The sequence below is a fragment of the Notolabrus celidotus genome, chromosome 7, assembly GCF_009762535.1.
Source record: "Notolabrus celidotus isolate fNotCel1 chromosome 7, fNotCel1.pri, whole genome shotgun sequence".
NCBI lineage: Eukaryota > Metazoa > Chordata > Actinopteri > Labriformes > Labridae > Notolabrus > Notolabrus celidotus.
Genome location: NC_048278.1, coordinates 22987894 through 22997667, shown reverse-complemented (window position 1 = coordinate 22997667; position 9774 = coordinate 22987894). Strand labels below are relative to the sequence as shown.

General features: G+C 38.6%; 1 protein-coding gene across 2 annotated transcripts; it reads left to right on the top strand.

The window, feature by feature from the left end:
- Window positions 1–1833: 1833 nt before the first annotated feature.
- helt (helt bHLH transcription factor) lies at window positions 1834–6128 on the top strand. Of its 2 annotated transcripts, none has more exons than XM_034688519.1 (4): window positions 1834–1934; window positions 4983–5087; window positions 5239–5335; window positions 5560–6128. In XM_034688519.1, the coding sequence occupies exons 2-4, from the start codon at window positions 5070–5072 to the stop codon at window positions 6033–6035; spliced, it is 591 nt and encodes a 196-aa protein (XP_034544410.1). In that variant the 5' UTR covers window positions 1834–1934; window positions 4983–5069; the 3' UTR covers window positions 6036–6128. The 2 variants fall into 2 exon arrangements, with proteins under 2 accessions (XP_034544410.1, XP_034544409.1); XM_034688518.1 differs by lacking the exon at window positions 1834–1934 and adding an exon at window positions 4047–4384.
- Window positions 6129–9774: the final 3646 nt, after the last annotated feature.

The window sequence follows — 9774 nt, the reverse complement described above, 5'->3', positions numbered from 1 at the left end:
ATCGTCTCTTGGTTGAGAGGTCATTGTGACTGTTAGTGCAGGCTTCAGCCGAAAGCAAGGTTTTCATTAGATTTCTTGAAATGTGTGTGAATTATACTAAACAAGATGGGTATTACAGTGTATAATAACTCTGTTAGGGTATGATTACAATATTCACAGACTTCTGATAAGCAGCTGGGAGTTTTATAAAGGGAAGATAAACAGAAGCCCTAAGCAGACATGAGTCCAAACACTGAACTTGCTCAGTTTTCCTGTTAAAATAAATTAATTCCAGTAGTTTTCTACAGACCTCAACTTATTTTTCATGTTCCCTCAAGATCACCACACCAGTTTTCCTGTGGTAAAGGGATAATTATTAATATTTGGGTTGATATATTTGGTAGATATTTAAAAAAAAAAAAAAAAAGGTGGCCCAACCAAGACAAGCTGTGCTGCCATCGCCCACTCTAAGGAGGTAAAATAAGCCTATTTTTAATTGTGTTGTTGTTGTTGTTGTTGTTGTTGTTGTTGTGCTTTTGCAACTCTGAGGATATGAGTTGTGATCATCTTATGTTGAGTCAAGGTCTTGAGAAAACAGCTTAAGGGGTTGCTCGTTAACTTCACAGGTGCATGTCTGCTTAGGTCCTCCTAGGGATAACTGTTTGTTTAAGTCTCTCTTTAGAAAACAAAACAAACAATCACAGACCTCATTTCAGCTCCTCATTTTAAAAATATCTGCCTTTGAAAATGTCTTTGTAGTTCCCAAAATGTACCACAAGAGGGCGCTGTTTCTTTAAGGAAAATTACATCAGAACCAAATTGATCAAATCTTTCGTTTTAAAACGCACATTTTCAAGAATTTAAATAATTTTTGACATATTGATGTATTGGAAATTCTCATTAACATAGATTTAATTGGCCAAAGTGTTAACGTTATGATCTTAATTATTTGTATCTTCATTCAAAGATACGGAATTAAAAACAAGTAGTATTGTCGTTCTAAATGATATTAAATCACGTTTTTCTGTTATTATTAAGGATTTAAAAGTGATTGAGAGTCAGTATACTGTCTGTCATCTTACCGTGATTCTGAATTATAAGAGTAATGTTCCAAACTCTTGCTTCCCTTTAAAAAAAGCCTTACTGAGTCAAACTCCAGCCAGTGTTCATGCTGCGTTTGTGTTTCAAAGGGCCAGTCTGCAGTGTGAACCCAGCTCACACCATGTTCACACTCTGAATGGAGACCGTGTGAACTGCTGCGGTTCAGGCTGAGGGGGGCGCGCCAAGCCAAAGGATTGTGTCCGGGACCCTCATAGGTCACCACGGGTCAGAGCGCAGAGCCTAACAACACACATATACACACTCTGAGAGAGAGTGTGAGGCTGCTGTTACTAATCAAGCTCTGCTCGATGTTTGCTTTTGTAATTTGTGTAGAAAGTTGCTGTGATAAAGATTAAAAATAAACATGATCACCAATTCACTGAACAGACAAGTTATTAGTATACAGCCAAACAGAAAATGATTATGTTTCTATGGGGAAAAATACTAAAAGATTAAACCGTAGTATAAAGATATTGTCAACAATGTGTCTGTATTGATACTTAAAGGTATAACGTATTGCACTGTACATGTTTTGATATAATGAGGACAAATAGTCCTCTCCTGGCTACAACGCTCGTTTCAAGTCCATGCAGATATCACTGCTTCTGTTTTCTGATGGCTTCAATAGATTAAACAAGATAAGAATCATACCAATCTGTGTTAGTGTTTTCTTACTCTGTGCAGAATGGGAACGGGGCAAACGCAATAATTACACTGACTGATGTGGTTTGGTTTATATAAATCCCACGATACATGAATGACCTGAGTGACATCATTCACTGACAACAGGACCAGTCTTTTCTGAACGTGCAGCCAGGTGTAATACAGAGAGAAAACCTACATTATATATAAATGTGAGTACTATACACAATACCCACATTCACAGTAAAACTGATTTGTACTCCAGATATATTCACTCCTATATTATGGAACAAGATTTACGCAGGAACAACACAAGATACATATAGAGGAAAATAATGGCAGCACCATAATTTTTTCTTCCTCATGGTCTCCAAACAAGACTTGTTCACACTTGTTCACACTTGTTTATACTTATTTCCTGTTGCATATTGTTCTTAAATTGTTTAAGAGGCTTACGCTTATAAGGGTCACCTATCATGACGTAATATGCAATCAACATCTAAAAAAACATCAAAATTTGGAAATGCAAAAAAACCCATAACATTTGTAAACACTTGCAACCATTCAAAAATATACTTTGTGTAGAAATGTTATTAATATTTTGTACACGTGTATGGTATTGCTCATAGAACAACTTTTCCAAAACAACCCAAAGCCTTCAATCACAACCATTATGCTACCATTTTTAGTATTAGCCAAAAACACTAGTGTTAAAAAATATTATAAAAAAATATGTAAGTGAATAAGAGACCATCTTATGCACTTAAAAACATCAGACACTCAATTACATAGACGGCATAAAAAATATGTAAAACACAAATACAGTTCACATCACAGTACAACAAATCCTGACGCATCATTTGGCCTCGTTTTGACGCAACACTTGGTGTTAGAAAGTCGTTCAGTAAAAACTTCCAGTATTTTGTTCAGTTTTTAATAAGAGCACCACCACACAAGTCCCCTCATATTTCAAAGGATACATATATAAAAAGTGTTAAAAACTGCACAGTCAAGTAATTGGATTTTATGCCCCCGTCCCGCTCGCTCGCGCTTTTCTCTCCATGGTGCTCTAAAAACTCTCCAAACTCTTCAGATGTCTTGTGAGCCTTTCTTTCTCCATCTCCGCTGCGTTTTATTCTTCGACATCACTCACAGGATCAAATATATCCCAGCAAAGGGAAAGTTTCCAGATTAAAACGTTCTCAGTGACAAAAAGAGAAAGCAGAAGAATTGGAGCAAACTGTTTTGGCGCATGAGAGTAGTTTCAGTCTGTGTGGAGCGCACACAATAAACCTGTTGTTAACCTTGCTGTGAAAATATGTTTGAAGAAAACAGCCAATTGTTGTATGAAATGTATTCAAGTATAAAATAATGCCCTTTGTTTGGGGGGAAAAACTTGAGCAATGTGAGGGTACAAAAGTCCCCTGTGGCATTTACTAGCAGCCTTTGTGCAGTTTGCGCTTTGGCGTCTCCACTTGGCGCATTACCCAGGCCCCTTTAAACGCGATTGTTTCTTTCTTTCTAATGACATTTACCGGATCAAAACATGCTGTTAATTCGATCAGAAAGCTTCACCCTTCATAACAATGGCAGTATAATTTCTCCCAAAGTTTGTTAAGTTGACCGAAATTAGGCAAATGAATAGGGGTCTCCAGGCTACCCATCTTGCAGGTGACGGGGAATAATGCGCGTTCACACCAGCTGCATTCTTCTTTATTTCTCCCTTTCTTTCACAGCATTATTAAAATTTAGGCCAATGAAACTATTCATTCGACTGAATAGACATTTTCTTATAGGATAATAGGATACAAATTGAGCCTCTCCAAAGAGTCTCCAGTGGTGGGTAACCCTCGTGTGCCAGAGGCTGCTGGAGACGCTGGCCCTGACGCAGACGACGCTCGTGTGCCAGGGCTAATCACACACCTGCCGAGGAGTCCAACAAAATAAAGAATGTAAACAAAAAGCTTGCCATCTCTCATAAAAGATGGACGTGTCAGCAAGTCGTGTGAGAAACGCCGAGAACAAACGGGGGGACTCCGTCTCCAAAAGATCTCCCCTGAACTTGGCGGAACAGCCTATTAAAGGCTTACTTAATTACTCTAATGACACTGGACAGGCCTTAAAACTCGGACCCGGCTTGGACGAGAGTTAAGATAGCTTGCTGGGATTTGTAAACAGGCGATCGTGTGAGAAACGCGAGTTCGAAGAAAGAGGGTTTCTTTTTTCGCCGGCTTTGTTTTCAGTGCGCACAGTGCGCCCCGCCGGATCAGGCGATCCCAACGCTCACTTCTTATTTCCCGCCTGGGTTGTTACTATGCAAATAATATTCCAAAAGTAATCACGTGTCTTTTGAAAAGCCACGTGGATTAACAAAGCAGGTTTGCCCCCCTGCTAGCCCATGGCTTTAGATTTTTACTATTTCTTTAACTGATCCTAAATGCACACATTTACCAAATGCACGGCTCTAATCCCATGGAATAATTTACGCCATGAATGCCACAGTCCCCTGGATGATCCCTTTATAAGGACAAGCTTTCCCATCAAACCTCAGTCTGCTTCATCTCCTGCCAGAGCGACACATCTACCCATCGTCCAGCTGAACTGATTTTTCAAGAAATTTGTCAGAAATTCATCCATGGCATCTAAAATGAAAGACAGAAAGGTACGCGCTCCACGTGCGCTCTGCTCTATGAGGACTAAACCACTTTGACACTGCTCCACTTTTAACACTTTTGAGTTACTTTATGGAATTTTGAATTTAAATTTTTACATGAAATATCTTTTAACTAAACCTTGGAGCCATTTTCATGCCAGTACGGAGGGAATCTCTTGTTCACCGGTTGGGTGGCACGCGTTACAGGATAACTATGGCGCGCTTCAGAAGTATCCGTTATAATCAGGCACTCACGGATTATTTATTGATTTTAAGTCAATAATTGGGTAACACACGCATGTGTTCAGCTAAATTTACTCAAATGAGTTTTCATACAACACCAGTAAGGCTTCAGACATGTAGAAACTTCTCGGAGCGCAGATTTGAGCCGCGCGCTCTGGGTGAGCACAGCGCGCACGGCGCGCAAAACTCTCCGGGAGTTTCAGATCTTTTGTATCTTATCACCAAGTGTCTGATGACGATTCCTTTCTTTGACATCGTGTTATTGTAGCTGATTTATTCGTCGTGTTTCTCATTAAAAAAAATACCTGATTGTAATATGTGTTGTGTTGATATTTGTATGTTTTTTCTCCCCGTATTTTCACAGAGAACTCCCATTTCTCACAAAGTCATCGAGAAACGAAGACGGGACCGCATTAACCGCTGCCTTAACGAATTAGGAAAAACTGTACCAATGGCGCTGGCAAAACAGGTATTGTAAACAATGTAATTTGTATAAGAGGTACTTTAACTACGTTGTATGATAGAGCACTGATGATTTTGAAAGAAAGGTCTTATCATATTTTCTGCTCGTTATAATAGCAATCAAACGTTATAATAATGCTGTTTTCTTTATTTACCAGAACTCTGGAAAACTGGAGAAGGCTGAGATCCTGGAGATGACAGTTCAATACTTGCGCGCGCTCCACTCAGCGGATTTCCCCCGGGGGAGAGAAAAGGGTGCGTAAAGTTTTCACAAAGCTCAGACATTTTACGCATATCATCTACACATTTATCGTAGTCTATGGACATCTCTGAAAAGTTTATTAGAATCTAAGTGATTTATTCTTAAGTTTCAAGTCGCCTTTGTTCTTTTAAAAATTGGTGCGGTTCTAGCTTTACGCAGCACTTGTATGGTATTTCACATAGACAGAGTTGTAATCGCTCCTCACTTTGTTTTGCAGGTGAACTTTTGGCCGAGTTTGCAAACTACTTCCACTACGGATACCACGAGTGTATGAAGAACCTGGTGCATTACCTAACCACAGAGGACAGAGCTGAATCCAAAGACATCAAGTACGCGCGGATCCTTGCCTTTTTACAGTCTAAGTCCCGCGCGGTCACAGAGCCCGTGTTCGGCTCCGTGGGCTCGATGCCGGAACCGTGTGACTTCCTCGGTCAGCTGCACTCCTCTCCGGAGCACCAAAGCCACAGCCCCTCGGAGTCCGTGTACCAGCAGAGTCCAGCGGGACACTTCTCATGGCACGGCTCAGCGCGGAGCCCGGGCATCTCGTATCCAGCAGTGCCGCTCTCTGCGCACACACAGCAGCACGCGGGATACTTGTCACCCGTGCAGGGACTCGATCACCACTATTTCAACTTCATCGGTCACACGCACGCCAACACGTTCAGTCTGCACAGTGCGCAGCACGCCATGTAAAGATATACCTGTTTTATGGATGTTTTTATTTATATATTTGTGAATGATGGAAAGAGCACCTGTACAGTTTGTAAATAAATATTTCTGACGACAGTTTAATTTGTTTTGTTATCAGTGACTCTCTATTTGAAGTGGTTGGGTGAAGCTTTGATTGCGTAAATTCAGAGACCAGTAATAAGACTGTTTCCTCACTGATTTCATTGTTCATGATGGACACAAAACTGGTATAGGACAGAAATATGTTCAAGTAGAACTTTGGGAAAATATGTCTTAGAATATAAAACCTTCAGAGAACAAACAGTGAAAATGTCCTTTAAATTACTGCTGAAAAGAAAAAGACTAACAAGTTTACTAAAACTGACTTGTGAAAGTTTGTGTAAATTATTGTAGATTGAGAATTTTGATCAATTATCAGAAAGCAGCCTGAGCTCAAACTTGATCCAACAGCCAGAAAAACCTTTACTATGTAGCACAAGTGTCAAGTATTTTCCCCAGCCTGGTACACTGGCTTGTCCATGTCCTCATCATTGGTGATTCAGGGGTGTCACGGGGGGCAGACGTGAGCCTGAGTTTCCATTGGGCCACTCGTTCCTCACTTAAACAAACCAGCAGTTAACAAAACCATTAATTCACCAAACACTCTTCCTCTTTCTTAAAATGTAAGTCTTTCACAAAACACAAAAACATTTTCTGATCTTATAAAGGGAAATAACTGATATAAGTTTTCATACGAGGTGTTAGAGTGAATGAAATGAAAGGTTTCATTTTTTAGGATCTTGAAGAGTTACAGAGTAAAGCATCAAAAACAGGATCAAAGCTGACTTGTGTGCAAGCTTAAGCCAAGTTTAGGGAAATTAGGTTGACTATTCATCAGAAGTAAAGAGGGATCTTCTCCAAAGACGTGAAACTTGGTTCTTATTTACATGTAAAATGTGCTATTTCAGGCTCACACATCAGTGACTAAAATGTCAGAAACAATTTACTCAACAGGGACAGAAATCACAGTGAGCTTCACTTTCACTTCATTGTCAAATGATAAACAACATATTGATGACAGAAAAGGTTTCTGCCTCCCACAGAATGAGCAATTACTCCAATGAAAGAGGACTGTATTTGCCAAGCTTGTGTCTAATACATGTGACCGCAGAGTCTCAATAACTGCATTAGACTTCTTCCAGGCTCCTTCTGCGTTTCTTTAAGTAAGTTGTAAGGTGTTCGATTATAAAGAGAGAAGTTAAAAAAGGAGAGAAAGGGGGGGGGACTCCTTGTTGTTTTCTTAACTAAGCAGGCCCATTGTGGCGCGTCTGAAAGGGGAACAATCTCTGCCTCCTTCTGCTTAATCCTTGAGTGATTACGAAGAAAAATAATCATCAGCATGAAATCAAAGTTTCTCTCTGAGAGGACTTCAAGAAAACAGCTTTCTCTTAACAGTTTCCTTTTGAAAAATCCCAACAGAAAATCATCACACATCTCTCTTTTTGACAAGTTACATGCAGAAATACCTGGCTGCTTTGCTAAAAGACATCTTACAAGATGTGCTTTAGGTACTCTCATATATTTGTTTACACGTTGGACACAAATGATTGATGAATAACTAATGCCAGATGACAAATGTATGGATAAGCCCACATTAATCGCATGAATAGTTTAAAAAAAACACATTAACCAGCTTCTGACTGAAAAAAAGGCATGCAACAAGAGAGCAAATAAAAGCAGTGAAAGACAGTGTCCATGTAGAATGGGAAAAGTGACAAAGAAACAAAAGAACAAGGCTTTAAAAGAATACTTGGATCCCTGAAGGCCCAATATTGGTTGAAATGGTGACTGAGCAGCAAGAGAAAAGACTCATGTTCAGTCAGATGAAGGAGATTTATCCGCAACACATCACATGAATAATAATAAATTGAGCAGGAATAAAAAAGGGCTCGGGTCATGTTTTGTCATGTAAACTGAGCAGCAGTGGAAAAGCTTTGGTTTGAGAATGTTTGTCTTTCACATTAATATCACATGTTGAACTTTAACAACATGCTCTGTAAAATTATTCATCACTGGAGCATCAAAACACAAAGTGTGACTTTGACAGCATGCATGTTTATGAGACACTTGTAAAAAAAGAGAGATAATGAAGGCAACATTAGTCTTGGACATTATTAATGGATATGTTTTTATTCTATAAGTGGATCAGAATTTTAAAAAGTTGCACTATTTTAGATACCTTTTTATTTCATTAACAATCCAAAACATTATACATGTGGATCTATTGGGGTGTCATTTTTGTACCATTCTTTCATAATATACCCATCATATTATTTTGTAGTGGTAGTATGGCTCAGCATATGAATTCATTAGATGTTCATATTCTTTATAATTGTCTAGTTTTAAAAGTTAGCATATTTTAAAACTCAAAAAATATTTCTGTCACATTAGTTGAAAAGGTGCAATATTAGATTGAATTGGTGTGGACTATATTTATCATGCTTTGGATAATGAGTCAAGGGCAGTAATATAAATCAGATGTCATATGCAGCATTTATGTGTGCAAATAAATGTATTGATCCTTTATTTGAGTGTTTTCATGTTCTGCTTACAGAAATTATCTAAAAAATGTCTCCCACCCTCAGAAAGAATGCACAGCTTAATTTATGCAGCTATACAGGTGAATGTTACCTCTGAGGGCCATAACCCGGTGATAAGACTTATCTTCATTTTTATAGGAATAGTTTAACATTTCTGGGAAACCTGTTATATTTGTGATTTCTGTCGAGACTCAGAAAAAGAGTAGATGTCTGTCCATTAAACATGGAGCTCTTAGCAGCTGGTTATCTTATCACAAAGACTAAAAACAGGGGAGTGCGACCTTCCTGTTTTTACTAATTCACAGCAATACAGCCTGTTTGTTTAATCTGTACAATAACCAACGGGTAGAAATATTCCTTTTCAGTGGGGTACATTTCCTTTAATATTTTATAACGCTTCCTGTCACATTACAAGAACTTATTTCCACTGTATAGACTGTATAGTGAAATGTGACATCTAGCATACACCTGGAGGATACAATGCAAGTTAATGATTACAGCTAAGCAAAACACCACCTATACAACTATACAAAATTTAAAAGTAACCAAAAAAATGACCTATAGTATTGCATGTCAATAAAATGCTGAAAATTTGAAAAAGGACTATAGCTAAATGCTTAATATTAGCATATATCACATCTTTACTGTCTTGCAGACATTCAGTGTTGGAGTCTCTGCTGGAAAATGTTAGAAAAAAAGTCAACTTTCACTTTTACACCAACATTTTAATTTAGATAAAGTAACAAGATGGGGTATGTTAATATGTAAGCTTTCAATAGCTGGTAGCTAGATCATCATATCTCTTGACAAAGAAAGGCCAGCAGCTTCTCACTGCTTGTTGTCTGTATGCTAAACTAAGCTAACCACCAGTTAGATATAGCCTCTGAGCCTCTAAGAAAGAAAGGGAATTTACTAAAGTTGCCAAAAAGCCTAATTCTTCTTCTGAGAAGTAAAAAAAAAAGAAGAACCAACAAGTGTCTGAGAGCTAACGTTTTTTTTTAAAATCTTTGTAGCCGTATGAGCCCAGAAGTCAGACTCAGACAGTTAGCCAAGCTTAATAGAACAACAGCAAATCTGCTTTTTCTTTACTATGCTATAGTGTGTATGTGTGTGTGTGTGTTTGTGTGTGTGTGAGTGTGTGTGAGTGTGTGTGCGTGTGTGAG

What these genes read in the sequence shown, in the direction of transcription:
- helt (XM_034688518.1), top strand. Translation starts at nt 4,358, where the DNA reads ATGGCATCTAAAATGAAAGACAGAAAG. An exon ending in CTAAAATGAAAGACAGAAAG is followed by an intron (nt 4,385 to 4,982) that starts GTACGCGCTCCA and finishes GTATTTTCACAG; the next exon opens with AGAACTCCCATTTCTCACAA. An exon ending in CAATGGCGCTGGCAAAACAG is followed by an intron (nt 5,088 to 5,238) that starts GTATTGTAAACA and finishes TTTATTTACCAG; the next exon opens with AACTCTGGAAAACTGGAGAA.